Here is a 23,265-nt window from a genome sequence, read left to right as displayed (position 1 = left end):
ACTACATTTGCAGATTTGTGATGGATTCAAAGTAAATTTATATCAAACATCTTTTCTATTGTTAAAAATGAAATGTCAATAGTTTATTGTATTTAAACTGAAATTCCCTGTTATCATAATATCCTGTTATAACACTGTGCACCTCAGTGATTTCTGTTTTAATAAATAAAGGTCTTTTCATTGAAAATCAATTTCCATATCAGCATTTATTATATAATTTTTATTCCCAACTTCATTGCTACATGCATGTTTCACTTTTTTTTTTTTTTTTTTTTTTTCTATTTCTTTAACATATCAATTTTGAATTATAAAATTCTGTGAAAACATAAAAGTGTTTCTTTCAACTCCTCTTTATATCCTATTTAACTTCTCTCTCTCTGTATATATATATATATCATGACCTTATTCTTGTTTATTCATTCAATATAATTTTTATCAATGTATCTTTAGCATTTAAAAAAATTTCATAAATGTTCTGCCTTAAAAGTATACTGTTCAACATTATGTTTTTATTAGTGATAAAAAAAAAACTGTTCTTTAGTATCTAGGATGTTTCTGTTGAATAAAATTGATTTCATCATTTACATCGACATTCTTGTCATACTGTGTTTATATTATTTCTAAGTGTCTAGAAAAATAAATGTTGATAAATAGTTAATAGTTTTTTTTTTTTTTAGTTTTTTGTATTAGTGAGTACATTGAAACATACATTTGATCATATTTTTTCAAATAATTATCACATATATTTTATCTCTCTCTCTCTCTCTCTCTCTCTATATATATATATATATATATATATATTTGTAATGTGTAAATAAAAATTATGAAAGCGTGATTTTGTTTGTTTTCCTTTAATGATTTCTACAAATTAAAATGAAATTATTTATTCATAAGTTGCATAGATTTAAAAAAAGGTATCCATACCTTTTATATTTCATAATTTGAAATTGTAAACATAATTTGTTCAATATATACTAATTTGAGTTTCATGTTCTTTCTTCTAAGCAAACTGAAAACATCAAAGTCTCAATATTTATAAAAGTAATTACATAAGAAAAAAAATACAATAATTTCATTAGTAAGCTTTAAAATATTAACTTATCTAAGAGTAATAATTATTTTTAAAAAGAACTAACTGGGGGAACTATATTCATAAAATTCAACATTCAATACTATTTAAATAATATGTAAAAAAGAACATATGTAATTTTTCAAAAACACTGCCATAGTCATTTGTCAAAATGTATCCTTCGGATAAAAAAATGGGGGGGGATATGGGAAAGGAAAGAATAAAGCTGCACCAAACATATTAAAAAGCGATGTTAGTTAATGCTGCATAAGCAATAATTCTATTGAAAATACTAATTAAAATTTTAATATAAGAAATAAAATTATATAACTAAGAAAATTTGGAGAAAATAATTCAAAATAATATCTTTAAAAAAAATCAGAAGTTTTTAATAATTGATCGGCTAGCTTAATATTTACTAAACAATGTAAACAGTGTCAACGTTATCGGCAGACATCACGACATGCGCAGAACGGTTGAAAATTGAACAGAAGCGGTTTGTTTGGTACCTGACACATGACCGTGAATTGACCCCATTTTGTTTTCTTTCCACTCATACATTATACACCTCATCAGTTGCATGAACTTTACATGTTTTTGCTTCTTTTATTTATTTATTTATTTTTCAGCTTTGAAAACATACCTGTGCTCAGCCAGAACTCTAATAAAATGCTATCTTGTCCTCGTTAAACACATCTGATGGTGAATATTCAGCAGTCAAACGTTGCCATTCTTCTTCGATCCGTACTTTGGCAGCTTCTTGGGCTTCATCGTCTTATTCACCATATGGCTTTACAAAGTAATATTCCCTCTTTTCTTTCACCTGTGCGACCATCCCTCTGAAATTTGAAAACTGTATGTGTCAATTTTTCCCCGCTTAATTTTTGACCTTCTGACGAAACAATGACCCATCAACAAACGCACCCTTTTCTCTCACTTTAAGTAACTCCCTAAACCCGTCTTCCGTGTGTTCTCATTCTTCCCACATCGCTTTTATTTGCGCGTCAAATTGTCATTCTTCAGAATAATAGATTCAATGTCACTTCTATATTTCAACTATAAGCAGACAACAATCTGCAAATACTCAATGTACGCACAATCTTCTTCTGGCTTTAAATCTGGGAAGTTGATCGTACGCTTTTAGAAGATCACATTTTTCATTCAAGCTCAACTCTTTAAGTTTACTGTTGAAAAAAGTCTTTCTTTTTTTCACAGCCGATAACTCTTAAAATGAGTCCTTGCCTTTCATAGACTGAATTTCCCCCGAGAATATGATCTCCAGTCTGAGAAAGAAATACATCCAACTAGCTTCAGACAATTATCATAGAAGCAAATATCGAGCTAAAAGCAAGCTTCTAGTCCATCACTAAATGGACTAAAAGCAGAGTTCAAATAGGCTCATTGCTCGTGTAATTTGTAAAACGATCATAAATCCAGGTCTCTTATACAGGTTCAATCTTCTGATTACCCCTTGTATATCAAATGCAATGAAGACAACGACATTTCCCATTTTTATTAAGGTGCTGAAACTTCACAGTCTACAGAGTTGCGCTTTGGAAAAAAACAAAATTGAAAAACCGAACATATCATTTGCCTTTCTTTTATCTTGTGATGAAGCTTATAAGTCAGATAACAGCTACGGGACACGAGTAATTGCTTTTGTCTTGTGGTCTTGTTACTCGGCTGCGAACCACTAGGTCCTGGGTTCTGCTCTAGCCAATTCAATCTCCACAATCTTAAGCTCTTGCAAGCAAGCATCTTTATAAAGCCCTCAAATATTTTGATATTAACTAACTGTTACTTCTCAGCATTTAGGGGATAACAGCCTTTGCCGCCATATCTCACTCACACTTCCAACTTACTAAATGAATGGCAGAGCAGTGTAGAGGGTTGATGAAAAGGATGAACTCAATGGTGATACTATTCAAGAGAAAGCAGATTCCTGTAACCTTCGACCCTTTCTCTAAACTTTAACTTCATATCGAACTGTTATATCGAAATTGATTATAACAAGTAAAATGTTCATCACTAGTACCGGCGGAGGCGATAGAGACGTTATATATTATATTGATAAGGACAAACGATTTTTCTTTATATCCATTATTACTACAAGTGGCAGTTTCTGTAACTAAAAATCTTGCTTGAATGATGTTCTAAAATTTAAATGATACTTGATTTTAATTTGAATGAGTTAGGGTGCATAGTCCTTCTAAATTACAGAAAAAATGAAATTGCCCTGTAAATATTTTTTTAAAAAAATATGGAGATCGTAACCTCCGCCACCCCCTTTAAATTTGAGAGACTCGTAGATATCTACATGAATGGCATGTGCTTAGTCATAACAAAGAAGTATATATATATATTCACAAAAATATTAAATTAAATAAATCATTATGTTTATTAAGAAATTGGAATCCAATTAACTAGAATATTAAAAGAGGCGCCTCGTTCTGAGCATTGCCTATAGTCTCGAAATGCTTAAATCCGTTACAAGATAGTAAATTCGAGTATGCATTATCATGTTAAAAATATATATATATGTATTCAAGGTATTTAATTTAACGTTTTGAAAGCCACACTTTAAAAAATCCTGAGAAATAAAGGCGGCGAAAAAACATTTTGGACCAAATTATTAATTGGAATATTCTTTTAATACAAAAATAAAATGTCGTCTTAAGAAATATTTAAATGTATATAAATATCACTCAAGATGCTTTGATATTTATTTAAAATTCTACAACTCATTAGAAGATGGGCATGTGTTCTCCAAGCAAATGTAGTTCAATTTAAAAATATTTTTTTTTGTTATCATTTGCTTTAATAAACAAAAAAAAATTATATTTTATCATCGAAATATGGAAATATATATTCTGAAAAATGAGAAATGGACTGGACAAATGGATAGTCAAAAGTGGACTGATATAATTTTTTTATGACGAAAAAAAGGTTTATATAAGTGGTATTGTAAAATTAAAAACAGAATTCAAACATATAAGAATTTTATTTAGATGAAATGAAAGTAAAGTATATTTTTATTTAATTTAATGTTGTCCTTAGACTTTTTTTTCGCTCACTGTAGGGAGTGCATTCAAGAACGTTTTAACATATTACAAAATCTTTAATTTCCTGGAGAGAAACGGGAAAGATAAGGTGTTATAAATGCGAAAGCAGAAATTAAGAGTTTGTTTTATTTTTCAAGTTGCCCTTATGCTGAGAACGAAAAATCCGTCTATAATTCAATATTCCAAAAGCGATAGAGTAGAGAATATGTGGAGTTCGCGGGGTTGTCATCAATAGCAATTTTCTATGGAATTTTTTCGAAAATATTTTATTAGTTCCATTTTGTACAAGAGAATACTAATGAACAGATATTACTTTCTGAACGAAAGGATGCTTTTTTTGACAGTATACACTCTGTAGATCTTTGACGTATTCAAAGGAAAAAATGTATATTTAAGTCATTAGCAAGGAACTCGATTACATATGCGCAAGTATTGTTAAAAGAATGTAACTTTTAACAATCCTTGCCATATAAAATCTCCTTGTATTGGCGTCTTAGGTTCACATTTTGTTTAAGTGTTTAAGCACTTTGTATTATTATCTGATAATTTTTTTAAGTTTAATGAAAGAAATCTGTCTTGACATCGTAAATGATGAAATTGACCTCATGTACACAAGTATTATTAGAAGTGTGGTGATGTTCATGTAGAGTGTAGTGTAAAGCATTTCATCGCTATTAGAAAAATAAACTCTTTATTACACTAACAACTATCGGAACATCGCTGCTTAGCGCACGTATACACAGAACGGGGATTCCCCGGGAGAAGTAATAACATAGATTGTATTAGGGAAAGTAGATAGGTAGCGCTTTAGAATGACATGATTAAAGATGGCGCTACGATCACTACATGAGTATCCCCCTAGTGAACAAGGAGAACGACAAATGTAATAATACAAGATAATTATACGCGCATAAAAATAAAACATCACATAATACAATAAGTATAATATAGGATAATGGTTTCAATGGTAAATAGAAATTGAAGTAAATAGATGCAATAATATATGAAATACATAAAATTACAGTTACAATATATATATATATGCATAACAATTTATATCTCAGTAATTAATCTCGTTGGAAAATGGACATGACGTCCACTACGAGTGGTAGTTGGTTTTGTCGATAATTGTTCATTTTCAGAAGAAAGTTCACCTTGAGTTTTATGAATAGTTGCAGGTATAGAAGGTAACGAGTCATTAGATCCTGTCAACACATATGCAGGTTTGACACGGTCTATGGAAACTGTTACATTTTTATTATTAACTTTTAATACAAAAGTTTTATCTTTCCTGCTGATTACAAGGTGTGGACCAGTGTAAGGAGGTGAAAGAGGAGGTTTAACACTGTCCACTCTCAAAAATACATGAGAGCAAGTACTTAAGGATGGATGAATATAAATAGGTTTAACCGAGTGTCTAGACGTTGAGATAGGATTTATAGATTGCATTAGTGCTTTGAATTTTGATACATAAGTATCTGTTGGTACTGATAGATCTACTTTTGAGGTTAAAATGTCAGAAGGCAATCTGAGGGTTGTACCAAAGACTAATTCAGCACATGTGGCATTAATGTCCGGTTTAATTGCAGATCGAATTCCGAGTAAAACTATGGGAATAGTTTCAGTCCAGTTTGGTTGACAATGGGCTATAATAGAACTCTTAAGATCCCTGTGGAAACGTTCTACAAGTCCATTGGATTGGGGATGGTAGGACGTTGTGCGGATTCGATTTGTGCCCAAAATATTATTCAAATGTCTAAATAGATGTGAATCAAAATTTTTACCTTGATCTGTAGTTATAGTTACTGGACAACCGAAACGAGATATCCAATTATGAATTAGGGCTTTACATGTTGTTTCAGCAGTTATATCTGAAGTAGGAATAGCTTCCGGCCATCTGGTAAATCGGTCAACTATTGTCATACAATATTTATAACCATCAGATAGTGGGAGTGGTCCTATGAAATCAATGTTTATATGGGCAAATCGAGCATCTGGCAAAGCGAAAGTGCCTATAGGAGATTTTGTATGTTTTTGAATTTTAGAACGTTGGCAATTATGACAAGATTGAACAGAATTTTTAATAAATGAATTCATGTTTGGCCAAAAATAACGTTTAGTAATCAGCTTTCTTGTTGCTCGAATGCCAGGATGAGAAAGATTGTGAATATTTTCAAAAACTATTGAACGAAAAGAATTTGGAATGTACGGACGAGGTGAATTAGTAGATAAGTCACAATACAAGGTTACATCCTCTAAGGGAAAATATTGCTTTTCTATTTTACAATTTGAAGACTTCAGATATTCTTTAAGTTCAGAATCATTTAACTGTGCAAGTGAAATGTCATTAAAATTTAAATTTTTCTTTGAAATTGAATTGATTTCAATGCGAGACAATGCATCTGCAACAATGTTTTCTGTACCCTTGACATAACGAATATCGGTAGAAAACTGGGATATGAAGTCTAAATGTCTCAGTTGACGAGGTGAGCATTTATCCGGCTTTTGCTTAAAGGCTTCAGTAAGGGGTCTTTGATCAGTATAGATTGAAAATTCCCTACCTTCAAGCATGTGTCGAAATTTTTTTATGGAAGCATAAATAGCAAGAAGTTCTCTGTCGTATGTTGACCAATTAGTTTGACTTTTAGAAAGTTTCATTGAGAAGAATGCAATAGGTTCCCAAATTCCATTTGAAAGTTGATTTAAAGAGCTTCCGATAGCAAATAAGGATGCATCAGTCCACAGACTTAAAGGAGCTCCAGGAATCGGATGTTTGAGTAGGGTAGCTTCGGCAAGAGCTTTCTTAGCATTAGAAAATGCCTTTTCAGCTTCCTCAGACCATTGCAGAGTAGTTTCAGATTTTTTTGCTGGCCGTGGTGATTTCTTTTTGTTAGTATGGCCTTCAAGAAACTTAATCAAAGGTGATAATATGTGAGCTGCCTTGGGAAGAAATCTGCGGTAAAAATTAAACATACCCAAAAATCTACGAAGTTGAGTAAGGGTAGTGGGTCGTGGGAATTCTTGAATTGCACTAACTCGATCAGGAATTGGAGAAATACCTTCTTTGGAAACTTTAAATCCTAAAAAATCTAGGGTAGGAACACCAAATGTACACTTAGAAGATTTAATTGTAAGTCCATAATGGTCTAATTTTGAAAAGAGAGCTCTGAGATGTTGTCTATGCTCTTCGATTGATTTTGAAGCAATTAATAAATCGTCAATAAAAGCATACACACCATCTAAATCTCTAGTAACTTCATCAATAAATCTCTGAAAGGTACTTGATGCATTGCACAAACCAAATTGCATCCGAGTGCTCTCGAAGAGTCCGAACGGAGTACAAATAGCTGTTTTATGAACGTCTTCGGGAGCAATCGGAATTTGATGAAAAGCTTTTACTAAATCAATATGAGAAAAAATTGTGGTTCCATGTAGTTCGCTAGTAAAATCCAAAACACTGGGAATCGGATATTTGTCCTTTTTGGTCTGAGCATTAAGAGCTCTAAAATCACCAACAGGACGCCAATCGTCACTTCCCTTTTTCGGAACCATATGTAGAGGAGAGGCATAATTGCTGTTAGATGGCCGCATATGGCCTAAATCCAACATATGCTGAAATTCCATTTTAGCGATTTTTAAGCGATCGGGTGCTAGCCTACGAGGTTTTGCATAAACAGGAGAGCCAAAAGTTTCAATATGATGCATAACAGAATGTTTTACAGTTTGGTTTGCACATGGAGCTTTAACAATATTAGGAAAATCATTCAATAACTTTGAAAAATCATCATTACAAAATACAGATTTTACAGAATGAACATCAGTATTATTAAGAATAGCATGAGCATTTATATGTGTATACATATCATTTAAACAACGATTTCTTAAATTAGGTTGCAAATTAAAATGATGTAAAAAGTCTGCACCAATAATTGCAGTTTTAATATCACAAACATAAAAAGGATAAACAAATTGTTTTCTTAAACCTAAATCTAAAGATAATAACTTCTGTTTATAAACATTTATAATGGAACCATTTGCTGCAAAGAATTTTTGAATCGGAGTACACAGTTTATCATTTCTAGTCGCAGGAATCAAACTACAATCACTGCCAGTGTCAACAAGAAAATTTACATTTGATTTTCTATCGCGAACAAAAAGGCGACGAGAACTACTGGGCGAGGCGTATGTCGCCGCTACTCCTTGCCGTTGTGGTTTGGCTGATAATTGCAAGGCGGAATGCATTTTTGCGCTTTGGAGTCGTACTTCCGATGATACCAACAGATATCATTATTACTGGCAGGGCTTTTCCGTCGAAAACGAGGTTGGCGATTCCGTGAATGACTTCTGGAATGGCGACGTATCTGTGCAATTTCTTTACGCAACATTTTAATTTCTGATAACAGTTCAGAATCAGCTGTAGCAGTTGCATTTGAAACAGCACTTACCTGGTTTGGTGTTATATCCAGTATTTTGTCGGCTATTTCAGAGGCTTTTTGAGGTGTCAAAGGTTGTATTGAGGCAAGAATCGATTGCACATTAGATGGTAGTTGCTGAAGAAATAATTCCAGTAAAAGAGAATCGGCAATATTGTGACTTTCGGCACGTCTTTGCATAATTCTTAACAGCTCGGACGGCTTTCTATCATGCAACTGCTCTCCAGCCAATAACTTACGAATTTCCTGAGATTTTGATTCTCCGCATCGGGAAATTATCTCAGATTTAAGTTGGCTGTAAGGGTCAGTTGCATCTGGCGAAAGAATGATATCGCGCACAGTTATCGCGATTTCAGGTGGCAAAGTGCTCACGCAGTAGTTGAATTTAGTGCGAGAAGCTGTAATTGGCTTTGGAATAGCCAATTCAAATGTTGACTCCACCATCGTAAACCAGAGGGAAGGGTCGGACGGAATGAAGTTAGGCATCTTCACAGCTGAGATTTCCTCCATCATGAAGTGCGCTTTCGTTTCAAAACGAAACTTAGTAAGATAATATTAATCCAATTAAATCAAAAGAGATGCGTGATTTCTTATCCGGGTCACCATTTGTGGTGATGTTCATGTAGAGTGTAGTGTAAAGCATTTCATCGCTATTAGAAAAATAAACTCTTTATTACACTAACAACTATCGGAACATCGCTGCTTAGCGCACGTATACACAGAACGGGGATTCCCCGGGAGAAGTAATAACATAGATTGTATTAGGGAAAGTAGATAGGTAGCGCTTTAGAATGACATGATTAAAGATGGCGCTACGATCACTACAGAAGAATGCAATTTTATATAGGTTGAATAAATTTTGTAAATACTTCAATTAATGCATTATATTGTCACGTAGGTACTCAATGACACACACAAGAAGTAGAGCTAAACTAATTTATTAACTCAACTCAGAACACAGTGACTGACAGATCTTCTGGTTTTACACTAACAGGGAAAGTTCCAGAATACTTTTCTGGGGACAGTAAGAAAAGTCCAGAACACTTATCTGGTAATCTACAGAAAGGTCCAGAATCTTCTGGAACACGAAATAAAGGAATTAAATATTTACACAAACTGTGAATAGCATTGTCTCTTGTGGGATTCGAACTTACGATCTCTTGATTATGAGACCAGTGGTATTACCATTCAGCCATGGCGAGTCGACTACCTCTTTTCAATGCGACAATATGACATTTTTTGGATATGATTAAAGTTAATAAAGGCTTTATTATTTTCAAATTTTGTCCTTTTAATATTTTTTTGTGATATTTATATTATCCCTAAAAATTGCAACAAAAGATTCGTTCTAACACTAATGAGAGGTATGGTAAAATGATTTAAGTGAATAAGTTTGCCTTTTAATATTTCAGAAAAGTTAACAGATAAAAAATGAACTTTATGCCCTTATAGATGAGTATAAAAACAACATTTTACACATTGTCATTTTTTCACTGTGGAGGAAATGCAGCCACTGTTTCCTACATTGCACTAGTTCTAAAAATTAAAAAAGTAATATAATATCTTGGTATAATTTATAATAAATGGTAATGATCCATTCCTAAGAAAATCTGCACATCCCGAAGTTAAATTATGGTTTTGTTATCAAAATTATAGATCTGTATTTAACGTTGGACTATAATATGTAATGACATTTAATATCAGAAATAGTAAGAAAAGTAAATCACATCTTTCTATCAAATAAAAATCAAGAACCAAGTCTATTTTGGTTTTAACTGATATTCATTTATCAACCGCGGGGTTTGTTTATTTATTTTCGTCTGAATGCCGGTCAAGTGAATTGGGAAGCCAAACTTGTTTGACTTTCCATGGACATATTGATAAATTTTGAAACTGGTAAAATTTGAAATTAAAAAAAAAACAACATTTCCTTCCATTTATAAAAATTTTTTGGTACGTAAAAGAGCTTTAGAATGATATTCCATTTTTTTTTTTTTTCAATTCTTCTATTAAATGACTTATTATGGTTTCGAAATAATTACAAAAATTATGACATACTCTGATGCTAATCTTTAAAAAAATGAAGTATTTCTTTAAATGTTTGGGGGGGGGGACTATTTTTTTCCTAATCGTTAGTTATGAGAATTCAAAAGGAATAGTTCCAGAATGTTTATGACATTATTGATATTATAACTGTGTGTAATTTTGAACTTGAGCTATGCAATTTTAGAATGAACTTTATGTGAAATAATTCATTTCATGAAAAGTATCCAATAGCTCGTCTATCCTATCTATGTAACTTTGTGTTATATTTTAAACCTTGTGTTTGGTGAAATAGTATATGATGTAAATAATGCATGTATTCTATTTGCTAATGATTTCAACTATAAGAAAGATTATTTCCGGTATATACATTCTTCTTGGTGAATAAAGTATCTTTTGTTTCAGATATCAGTAATTTTCCATTCTCACTGTCTGTAATAAAATAGATTTAATTGGAATACATTAGTTTCTTTGATTAACAATTAATATAAAACCAATACATTTTTAAGGGTAATATAATTTTGTGCTTTGATTTGATTTTCAAAGTTACAAATGTATTAAAATAAAAAATCAGGAACTATTTATATTATTTTTAATATTTTTTTCTGATTTCCAATTTTTTATGCACTTAGTATGATATAAATTTTTTCATAGTTGGCTGACTAACTCGCAAGGCAACAGTTTTTGGAAACACTGTGGTAAATTGTTTAGATTGAGTTATAAAAGTTATATTTATTTTTCTTTTTACTGTTTTGTTTAAAATTATTTTTTTATAATTTAATTTTTTTCAATTGGAACTCGTCTTTTTTTAAAGGGTGATCCTCAATTGAAAGTGTTGTTATTTCAGTTTATTGTAGTATTTTTTGCTTAAAAACTTCTTATATAGAGATTAAATTAGAATCAATAACAAATGTTTCTAGTTTCACAAGTTTTAAAGAGGTTTTCAAAATAGGGGTTTATTCAGTGCTTAGTTGTCTAAATTTTTATATTTATAAAATATTATTCCATATTTGATGTTTTAGCATAGTACTGTCTATAAAGATGTGATGTTTGATTTCAATCAATGCCATTTTTATTTTCACTACTTAGAAAATGTTAATTTTTTAAAAATCATTCTAGTCTAGTCATTTGTAAAATTAAAAGATGTAATATTATTTAGACAAAATAAATAAATATTTTATATCTGTGTAATACAATACCATATTTTTTTAGACAATTATGATTAATATATTTTATATCATTATTCTGACCTAAATTGTCGCAGTTTTTAATCTATTTTAAATTTTTTTTGTATTAGTGCCATTTTAGAGAAGAAGAAAATTATATTATTTATTTATTTTAAATATTAAGTGTCTTATTCATATTAGCTGTGGTTTAAATTTTGTTTTCCACAAACTTCTCTTTTTCTTTCAGAGTTAAAAAAAATGGCATCAGTATCTGCTCGTTTATCTATAATTGGGGAAACTTCATCAGGAGAACCAGATCAAGATGCAAACTCTGCTCTTACTGAACTTGACAAAGGTATTTGTAGAAATATCTAATTATATTTCCAAAGTAAATATTTGATTTTTTTTTTAATCTAGGAAACTGAGATGTATTTGGTTAAATCAAAATGATTATAATAAGTAATTTTTACTTGTAAAGTCTGAATACATTGCAGTTTAATGACTGGCCTCTCTCGATATCCAAAAAATATTAATACTTAACTATTTTTATTAAAAATATAATGTATTTTTCTCTACTCTGTTTACTAAAGTAAGTAGTGTCTGTATTTAAATATATATATATATATATATGTGTGTGTGTTTAAATGTATGTAAAAACTGAATTAATTTTGCTTCATGGAAATTCTGTAATTTTAGTTATTTTGCTGTATAACTGTTTTTTATGTAATTATTGTAGAACTGATTAAGTGTAAAAGTTTCACAATGTTATGTGATAAAGCTCTATATCTCCTGTTAAGGCTAAATAGCAACTGCATCATTCATATTTATCAAATTGGTGTGGCTGCTTCACATGACAATCTTTTATATTTGCTATAAGTTACTCTATGACTTTATGGCTGTTTCCAGTTTAGAGATATTGGATCCATCTCCACTAAAGTTTTTATTACTATATAAAGTTTTTGTTTTTATTTTATTTATTACTAATATTTGTTAAATCAGTTATTGATCAGAGATTGATCTTTCTACTGTGAAAGTTTTTTTTAAAAAAAGAAGCATGTCATCTCAAGTCTGCCCTCATTTTACCATAGTTCATAATTTTGTGATCTATCCTAAAATGATTCTATATAGTTTCAAAATGGGACTATATAACATATCTATCTAAAATGGATTATATATTGCTACTTGTAAGCAATATTATTTCTGGGCTGTGTGGTAGTGAGCTACATTGATTGTTCTAGAGGATCATTCTTATGTTACGGGTAGAGGAATGCTATTTATTTAACATATTTTATATTCTTTATCATTTCAATCTATAATTTTAAAGTATTAAATTTATTGTTTTCCTATTATAACATTTAAAATCAAATTTTGGTTGCCTGAAGTTAAAAAAATAAATAATTTTATTTTTAATGGAAACTACTGAACAATATTCATGAAAGTTTGAGAATGATGAATCTTCTGAAATATATTTTTTCTGTTGATATTCTGCTTATTTTTCCCAAGGAAAAAAAAATTGGAAGCATCAATACCAAATAAAGTTCATGAAATATTTTCAGTTATGTTTTAATTAGCACATAAATTTTTTTGAATCAAAAATGCTCAATAATTTATTTATCATCCATTTGCATTTGATTTATTTTAATCATCTCATCATTGCTATATCAAAATGTTGTAAGCCAAATTTGCCAAAATATTTTGTTAATGCAAAACACTTATATAAGGTAGTTAGATTTGTTTTCAAAATGTTGTCACAAACAAGCCATATGCTTTTAATGGCTTCAGCAATTATGCTTTAAAATTTTATATGTTTTACTCTTTGTGGTTTTTGCTGTATGACATTTTACTATAACAATTACAAATACACAATTATATATATTAGATAATATATATTTATTACTATGCTGAAATTCATTAATGAATTTGATATTAAATTGTTTTTATGAGATTAAATAAAAATTGAATGAAAAAATTCTGATATAAAGTCACAATCTAAGAATATATAAATAAAATGTGTATTTTTCAGCTTTAATTTCATTAATGAGATAGTGTATGATATTTTTATTGCATTATATTGAACTAATGTTTTTAATTTTTTATTCACTCTGCCAATTTTTTTTTTTTTTATTATTATTATTTTTTATCCAGGCTTAAGGTCAACTAAAGTTGGAGAACAGTGTGAAGCTATTGTGCGCTTTCCACGACTCTTTGAAAAATATCCATTCCCAATCCTAATAAATTCTGCATGCTTAAAATTAGCTGAATTATTTCGAACTGGGTATGATTTTTTTAAAATTTTACTTTTATCATATAAATATAAAATTAAAATTTTTAATTTTTGTTTCAATATATATGTGTGTTCTTTTTATTTTTAGTATAATAAATATGAATTTTTTTATGGAATTTTAATCTCTTCAGAGAGATAAATTTTAGAAAGAAGTACTCTCACAGGCAGGGATCTGGCAAGCACTGACTGTTCATGTAAACAAAACTTTAGCAGACTGATGCATAATGAATACCCTTTACATAAAAATGAAAATATTTTTTAAATAGTGTTAGTAGATATCTCATTTCCAATTTTACTAAAAGAAATTAAAATTTCAATCTGGTTTATTTTATTATCATTAAAAGTATCTAAATTGAACTCTTAAATTATTTATAAAGATGCTTTTTAGAATAGCTTCCATAGCATTGCATCCTAATTAAGAGGAGAAATTATACATAACCATTTTGAAATGAGCATGTATTTTTCTTTATATTCACTAGTACATGTTTCTATTTATATTTTCAAAAATTCATAGATTTATAGAAATGATTCATAGACAATTGCCCAACTCTAATCTGATCTCAGAGAGAAGAATTCTAATACACAGGAAAACCAAGGTTAAAAGAAACATGGACTAATAATGCCATCTGATAGAACACATTTCATTACAAAAACCTAATGCACTCATGTGTCAATAGTCTTGCAAATCAAATTCTGATATTTAACCCTGAAGCGAATCTTGTGCAAAATACATTTGTATTATTTGTCCTGCAGAGGTTAATAAATCAAATGTTAAGGTATTTCTGTCAATCTAAATAGACTGAAATGTTCTTTGATTTTTTTTATAATAAGTATCTGCACTCATACTTAGGAATCAAAATGCTTCTTACATATATATTATAAAATTAAAATCTACTGTTGTTGTGTCTGCAATTCTTTAAAAAAAGTAGAAAACTGTTTCATGTTAGCTAAATATTAATATTTAAAATAAAAAAATTAAAAAACTATTTAGATTTTGACTGCATTTAACATTAAATTCTGAAAGAAATTTTGTTAAAAACAATTTTTAAAAATACAATTTTACTAGCAACTATACTTTTTTTTTATTTAAATTATTATCTGTTTTTAAATCCCTGCATTAATTTTTCCTATTCTTGCTACCAGTATCATCACTGGTACAGAATTAAAATTTAATTTAATCTATTGATTACCTGATAATTGAATTGAAATCTGACAATATTAAAATAAGATATTATCACAAAGAATATGCAGATGTTGAAATTTTTAAAACTTGATATGATTCTGAATTTGATAAAATAAAAAAATAAATAAAAATTATTACAGAATTCCATTTTTATAAATGTGAAACAGATTAAATAAAAGTATTAAAAAAAATATTGTATTTTTCTTCCTTCTGAATCCAGATTTGCATTTTTTCTTATTTAAATTATTTATTAAGATTAGATTTTTTGTGATTAGATTTTCTGTGCAGTTTATTCAGTTCAGTATCTTTTTCTTTCTATTTTATGTTTGCTTTTTAGTGTTTATTATTCAATTTTTTAAAATAAATTTTTAATTTTCATTTTAAGATGGGCTGGTTATGGGCTGATTTTTCAGTTCGAATTTAATTTAATCTGCAAAAGAACAGCATTTATTTTTCAACTAATCATCTGTTTATGGAGTCATGGAATCATATGTTATTGAGCCATTTAGTAAAAGTCATTCTTGATCTGTTTTATTTTTATACCATTAATATACAAAAGTTAAATCTTATTACTCTATTGCAGTTGTATTTTTCTTTGACTTTTTTCTTTTCTTTTTTTATCTGCAGAACAAATTTTCATAGAGTTTTGATTTTAAAAGTTATGCAACAAACACAGAAACATCTCGATAAGATACTCAATCTTGATGAATTTGTGCATCGGTTATATGCTGTGATACACAGTAACGATCCTGTAGCCAGAGCTCTGACTCTAAGGTTGGTAATTTTATTTCTATATTTTAAAAATGCTACTAGTTACTGGTAATTAATCAGTCTTTTTTGTTTAATATGGCATTATAAAATTTTGAAATATTGAATTAGGTAGTAAAGCTTAAAAATAATTTTGGCATTATGTCAATGCAAAACTCTATGTCCCCTCCCCCCCAAAAAAAGAAACCATTCTTAAAGTATTCATAATGTTTTATAGAGCTTAATATTTTAAAATATTAAGACAATGTAACAGTTCTTTTTGCATTGTAATTTTTTTCATTAGTTTTATTGAAAAATCGCACACACGCACACAAAAAAAAAGACTTTATATTTCATCTCAACACTAAAAAAAAAAAAAAAAAAAAAAGCAGTTAAAAAAGTATTGTTGAATTTCAAAATATTTTTTGTACCAAATTAGCAAACTTTTTTATTTTCTGAGTTTAAATAGCTAACAGATGCTTTATATTTTTATAAGTATTAAATTGTTTATTTGTGTAACATTGCATTTACCAAAATAAGCCATTTGCATTTTGATGCTAAATTTTGTTAAATGAACTGGTAAGGAAGGATATAACTATGTTAAGTTATTATCAGGAACTGAAGATGATAATGTATTTCAAAAACATGAGAATATTTGATGCATAATGACTAACTAAATATGTTGTAAACCATATGTCTCCAGTCCGTGATGTGTATACATCTGCATATAGATGGTGAATCAGTTAAGGTTATTGGAAAGTAACGTAGGTAGTTGTGAGAAACAAAAAGAAAATAATAAGAAACTTTTTAGTGCATAAGCTTACTGTTTAATGCTCTTCTACTCAATATTTTGATATATTGCTAGTTTCTTTCACATACTTAGAAAATGTATTATTGATATGTATTCTCCATTATCTGACAGATGTACTGTCTTATATGTGTACATTTGAGGAAGTTTACTGTAATGAAAGAAAAATGCAAAATTTTTTGTGCTAAAGCAATGAAATATTTAATACCTTTTATGAACATATGTATTAATAACAAATAGTGCAGTTCCATATATGAGATTATATTTATCTTCATTTAAACCATTTATTAAAATATTCAGCTCCATAAAATAAACTCAAGGATCATATTAAAACTGATTTCCTCTTGAATTGTTGATATATCACGATGAGTAATAGTTAGCTTTCATCATAAGTCAATATAAAATTATTTCAATACCATTTTTATTTGTTAAGACACTGAACTAATACTATTATAAAAATGAGAAAATGTAAAATAAAAAAATAAACCCTATAAACATTGCTAATTTAATATGTTTGACTCTTAAATTAATCTAAAGTTTTAATGTTATTAATAAAAAAAAATCTTGTAGAAAGGGCTGGTTGCAAGGCATGAAGTAGGGTGTACTCAAAAATAAAAAAGGTGAACCAAGAGGAACAATTAAAAATAATGTTTAGAAAACACTGCTGTGAGTGCATATATATTATTATTCCTTGATGAAATTAGGTCATCTTATATTGTTATAATCTTCTCATATGAAATCCCAGACTCCCATCAACTTATCACAGTTCTTGTGCAAAGAGAGAGAGAAAGAAAAAAACTTATTAAAAAAAACAATGTGGAAGGGAAAATGGGCTAAGCATACTTTATCAAATTTGTATTGAAAGATGTTTCAGACGAATATAATATGTATGTTATAGATTTGTTATTTTGAATTATAGTTAGCATTGAATTAATAAAATTTTTGTTTTTGAATATAAAGGACCTTGGGTAATATTGCTAGTGTTATTTCTGAGAGGAAAAGCATACATCACAGTATTAGAAATAGTCTTGATTCCCACGATGCAGTTGAGATGAAAGCTGCAATATATGCAACAGGAAAATTTGCTGCACAGTCAAAGTAAGTGTTTTTGTTGTTTTTTTTGCTTATTAAAATTTATTCATAATGGATTTTTAGGTTATTTTAAAATGTTTGATTATTTTGATGAAAGTACTTCAACAATTTATAAATAAGTGATTTTTTTCATTTGCAGGGCATAATTTATTAAGAAGTTTGCAAAATAATATTAGGAAATAATGCATAAAATTTTTCATGGTTTTCATTAAATGATGAAAAATAAAAAAAAATAATAACAGTTGCAGAAATGAAAATAATATTTTGACATCTATTTCTTTAATTTTGATTATACATATTTATGCATACTATGCACTCAGATGATGCTTTATCATAATGTGAATTTCTGTTATAAAATTTTGAAACAAATTTCTAAAAACTTAATAAGGTAAAATAAAATCATTTTCAAAAGTTTTAATAACCTAGCATATTAAATTTTTTTGAACATTTTGATCTCCAAAGCTTTGCATTAAAAAAAAATCTTTTAAACAATCATCACTAAATTCATGATGAAATAATTCTTTAAAAATGATAGTTCTTACTTATAGTTCATTTCAATTTTGAATTTAATTTCATAACTTCACAAAGAAAAGTAGTGATTTTTTTTTCCTGTCATTTATCTTTTCATTACATTAATTGGTGATTGTTTATTTCAAGAGGGGAAAAAAATCCGAACTTCTGCTTTTTAAAATTAAATCAGTTTGATCAATGCTGTATATTTAATTTGAAAAAAAAAGTTAATTTTTCAGCAAATGAAATTTAGATTTAGACGAAAAAATTATTTACCTTTTGATAGTTTTTTAAAGCAATTTTTTAATCATTTGTTGTATTTTTAAAATATAAAATTTATTTAATCTAATTGATGTAAATATTAGGTTGTTTATTCTACACAATGTTCAAGTAACTTGACACATAGCATTATATTTTCATTGTAAATTTGATGAAAGTTTTTAAATATTTTAAGAAATGGTTAGATATGTCGAAAAAGGCAAATCATTTGTGTACATCCAGGTCAGAAAATTCTGTTTTTCGTATTCTCTTCCATTATTAGAGCATACTATTCATTGTCTCAAGGAAAAATATTCCTTGCATTTCAATAAAAAATACATTTGAAAATATGGTTCATTCTTTTTAAAATCTCATTGCTCTGAATAGAATTTCTCTATGTCAAAATAATTAATTACCTGCAATTTAAATTATATACAAATATGTCTAATACTTTTAAATAACATACCAAGATCATAGTGAAAGCAACTGAGTTGGTATAATGATACAAATCGGAAGATTTTTTATGTTCTATCATCTTTAGGGGTCACTGAGTATAGATATTTTGTTTCCAGGAAAAATAAAGAAAAAAATTAATAAGAAAACCGATTATTCTATAATGTTTTTCATTTTCATCATTGAATGATATTATTTCTGAATGAATGAAATTAAAATATATGATATTCACAAGAAGTTATTCACAAATTGCTTCAAATTTAAAGCAACCATAATAATGAATTTGTATCTTATTATATCTGATAATTCATGATCAATTTAGATTTCACAAATTAATTTTTTTATTACCTTACATGAAAAGTAAAACTGCTACGTAATTTTTTAAAGTTCTTTTTATTGAATTTGCAATTGAAATAAGAAGAATAAAATACAAAATCATATTTCTTAAAAAACTAAAATAGTATTTCTTGAAAAGTAATTGCATAACATATCAATCCCCACCCTTCTGATCTTTATTATTATGGATTGATAGAAACAAATGATGTATTTTTGATTGATTATTTTTATTTTACTTTAATAGGTCTTTTGCAATAAATATCTGCAGTAAAATAGGAGAAATGATACAAGGCTTAGCCACACCTGTTGAAATAAAATTACAACTGCTTTCTATATTTCAACATATGCATCACGATGCCCAAACAATAGCTCAGGTATTTGACTATATTGTAATTAACAGGGCTTATAATGCTTACATATGTGTTTAATTTCTATCTTATTTATTTACTTTTGTATCTATATTCATTGTATATATAGATATTGATTTTCAAATATTGGTAAGGAAAATAAGAAAACCTCATATTAAATTTATTTTTTCCTTTATTTATTTATTTTTTTCACTCACAATGCTTGATGAAATTTTCTATTATTCTTTAATTTTTTTTATAATTTTACGAAAAAAAAAGTTAGATTTCAATACTTTTTAATTGTTTAGTACAATTTATAATTTTGCAAAGAAGCTAATAAATTAAAAAAATATTTGATACAACTAATACTTGCATTATAATAAAAAATAAAGTTATAAATTATAAGAGGATACTATCTATTATATTTTATGTGATATTAATTTTTATACTAACAAATACTGAAACGTATAATAGGTTTTAATGAAAGTTTTTGCTAATTAATTAAATAGTTGCTCATTTTTGTAAAGATGAATTTGAGCCACATAGTGAACATCTAAAATTTCAGAATAGCAGACTCCTTCTTAAACTTTAAATGTTGTTTTCTTCATAGGTGTTCACTCACTTTAATTAACATTACATCACATTAGTTAAACATTTGCATGAAAATATCCACTCTTTTAAAATTTTATTACATTTATCTTAAATGCATTAAATTTATTGTTAATTTTGAGTTGCAGTATTATCAATTCAAATATAAATTAATTGTCTAGTTGTAGTAATATAAGAGCTCATTGTATCTAAGTAGTAACAGTCTTACCTATATTTCTTGTTAATGCTTTCTGCATGTTCTGATGGCAGATTTTTGTTTGAAAATTGAAATGTATTTTTTTTTAATGCTTTGAGAATTAGCATTCTAATTTTAATTATTCTCTTATTCCTTTATAATAGGTGTGGAAGCTTTGTACATCTCTTTTGCCAGATTATCCTTCTCAGCAGTTTATTGTGTGCACCTTACATACACTTACAGAACTAGCTGCTGCATCTGTTACGCATATTCCAGAACAGGTATAGATTTTGAAATGATTACAATTCAAATTCCTGTGTTATTATTTTAATATTTTAACTATAAAACTTTAAAATATTAATTTTTCAATGTTTGACATTTGGTAGGTAGATTTATTAATATCTTATCTCAAAGAGGATGGTCGAATGTGTGTAAAAATAAGTGCTTTGAAAGATATGGAGAAGTTGGCCAAGAAAGGTGCTCATTTATGGAGTTCAGCAAATGTTAATGTAAGTTTTTAATTGCTTGTTTTCTTATATGTTGTAAATGTTCCTTATATGCTAGTGAAATTGTAACAATTCGGTATAAAATCAGAAAAGTTAGTATTTAGGATTATCTTTTGAGTGTGATGTTGCAGATTATGAATAGTTTATGGAGGAGGTAGGTAGCAAGCTACTGATTATTTCGTAGTATGCAAAAAAATAAAGTAATTTTTTTTTCCTTGTGTAAAAATTTCTTTATTTATTTTCCTTTTAATCATTGAACATAACATGAATATATTTAAAGCAGTATTATTACATTTTAAATTGAAAAAAAAAGAAAGAAAATTTAATAAATTTTCCTGAGTTATTTTATAAATATTTATACATTTGTAAATCAGATAACATAGGTTTTCTTTTTAATTATTTAAACTAAGAAAAAAAGCATCCTTGTGTGATATTCAGACTTTCTTTCCTTATAAATCTTAGAATTTATTAAAAATCATTTATAACATCTTATCCATCAGTTATTTTTTTTCTTCCTAAGATTAAAACAAATTTTTGAAAAGAAATAATTAATAAAAAAATCTGTTGAAAAGGACTTATTGTGAAACTAAGCTAGCTTTCACATTCTTATGATTTATATAAAACAGAGCAGGGGCCAGCAATCTTGGCCTATTTTATAACTGTTTTTTATTGTATTGTACTATTTCCCAAAAATGAAATAAACTTTCACATTCTTTTGATTTATATAAAACAGAGCAGAGGCCATCAGTTTTGGCCTATTTTATAACTGTTTTCTATTGTATTATATTATTTTCCACAAATTGAATAATTTGTTTATGCAGTGTTAAGCTGGTTTAATTCTTTTCTCATTAAAACATGTATTGTGATTTATCAGTAATCTTTATTGATTAATTTTTTTTATTTTGATATATTTTTATGTTAGTTTCCTTCACTATTAAAATATGCAATATTCTCTAAAATAATCTTATTATTTCCAGGAACTTGTAAATTATACAATTGAAACGCCCTATATTAGCCTGAAGTGTGAAATATTTTCAGTTATGGTTGCTCTTGCTCATTCAGTATCAGTTGATAAGTTTGATCTAAGTGCAGGTAAGATTTGTTTCTTTAGCTATTTTCATATCGTTAATGAATTTCTTAACAGAGAGAGAGAGATAGAGAAAAGACAAGAATGGTCTCCCTGGAATTTTTCTAATCTAATAAATGTGTCTGTGTATTATTAACTACGTGCCATTGGCAAACAATAGTTATAAAAAAGACTATCAAAGAATAACAATTCATCGCATATCAATTTTCATATGTTTAAGTGACATGATTTACTTACTATCTGTAACCATGTTTTTAAATGTTTTGATGGAATTCAAATTCATCCATCAAATCATGCAAGTGTATTATTTTACCGATCATTAAGTCTGTAGTAGAATTTTTACTTCCACTTTCATTTCCTACTATATACATTTTTTTTAATTTTCAGTAAACTTATTCAGTTGAATTCATGTTTTTCTGGTGTACCATAAAACAAGGTGAATTTTTTAAAAAATACATTCCATTTAATAGTCTGTTTAAAAAGTCAATTATCTGGTCAAATAAATTGGTTACTAAAAAATTTCTTTAAAAATGAGGCAAATATTTTGTTATTAATTTAAATATCTCCTAACAGCATCAAATTTTAAGTCAGTAACTTATATAGGATCTTTTTTCTACAGTTTTTAAATCTGCATAATGTGTATGTTAAAATAAATAAGATTAATTCAAATCTGCTGTCCATTTTAAGTCATTTATTTAAATACTATTACAATAACAAAATCTTCCCTTTAGGAAAAGGCCAGGGTAAAGTTTACAATAGTATTTATACAGACATTTATAGTAAATTACAATATCTTTTCTTAAAAATGCAAAGCAAGGTTGTCAATGTTATTTATTCAAAAATACTATGAAAAAGTAATGAATTTTGAAATGGGATGTTTTTTTTTTTTTTTCCATTAATTTATAACTTTTAAGTTGACAGAGTTTAGTGCCTTAATAAAACAAATTACAATGAAAAAAATGTTTTTTTTTTGTGTTTTTATTTTTAAAGCAACTAGCGTCTTTTTTGTTGTTGTTGTTTGTTTGTCTCAATCAGCCCCAAACTGTAACTTATTCTTGAAATTAGAAATAGTTCTTTATAATGATTATAATTTTTTT

The 23,265-nt window shown here is 27.9% G+C and overlaps 1 protein-coding gene across 5 annotated transcripts in view; it reads left to right on the top strand.

The window, feature by feature from the left end:
- The window catches only part of LOC129974982 (integrator complex subunit 7-like), a 52,916-nt gene that overhangs the window by 14,343 nt on the left and 15,308 nt on the right, over positions 1-23,265 (top strand). The window contains exons 1-9 of one of the 5 annotated variants that reach the window (XM_056087818.1): positions 1,754-1,868; positions 12,021-12,128; positions 13,919-14,048; positions 15,868-16,014; positions 17,756-17,893; positions 19,689-19,818; positions 20,740-20,856; positions 20,962-21,084; positions 22,059-22,173. In XM_056087818.1, coding sequence (XP_055943793.1) covers positions 1,769-1,868; positions 12,021-12,128; positions 13,919-14,048; positions 15,868-16,014; positions 17,756-17,893; positions 19,689-19,818; positions 20,740-20,856; positions 20,962-21,084; positions 22,059-22,173 — 1,108 coding nt within the window. In that variant the 5' untranslated portion in view covers positions 1,754-1,768. Of the gene's footprint in view, positions 1-1,753; positions 1,869-9,906; positions 9,929-10,368; positions 10,518-12,020; positions 12,129-13,918; positions 14,049-15,867; positions 16,015-17,755; positions 17,894-19,688; positions 19,819-20,739; positions 20,857-20,961; positions 21,085-22,058; positions 22,174-23,265 lie in introns of those variants that run through there. The other 4 variants (XM_056087821.1, XM_056087822.1, XM_056087819.1 and 1 more) reach the window with 4 other exon arrangements.

The sequence above is a fragment of the Argiope bruennichi genome, chromosome 7 (assembly GCF_947563725.1).
Source record: "Argiope bruennichi chromosome 7, qqArgBrue1.1, whole genome shotgun sequence".
NCBI lineage: Eukaryota > Metazoa > Arthropoda > Arachnida > Araneae > Araneidae > Argiope > Argiope bruennichi.
Note: the sequence above shows the minus strand (reverse complement) of the source record. Positions and strands in the feature narration are given on the sequence as shown.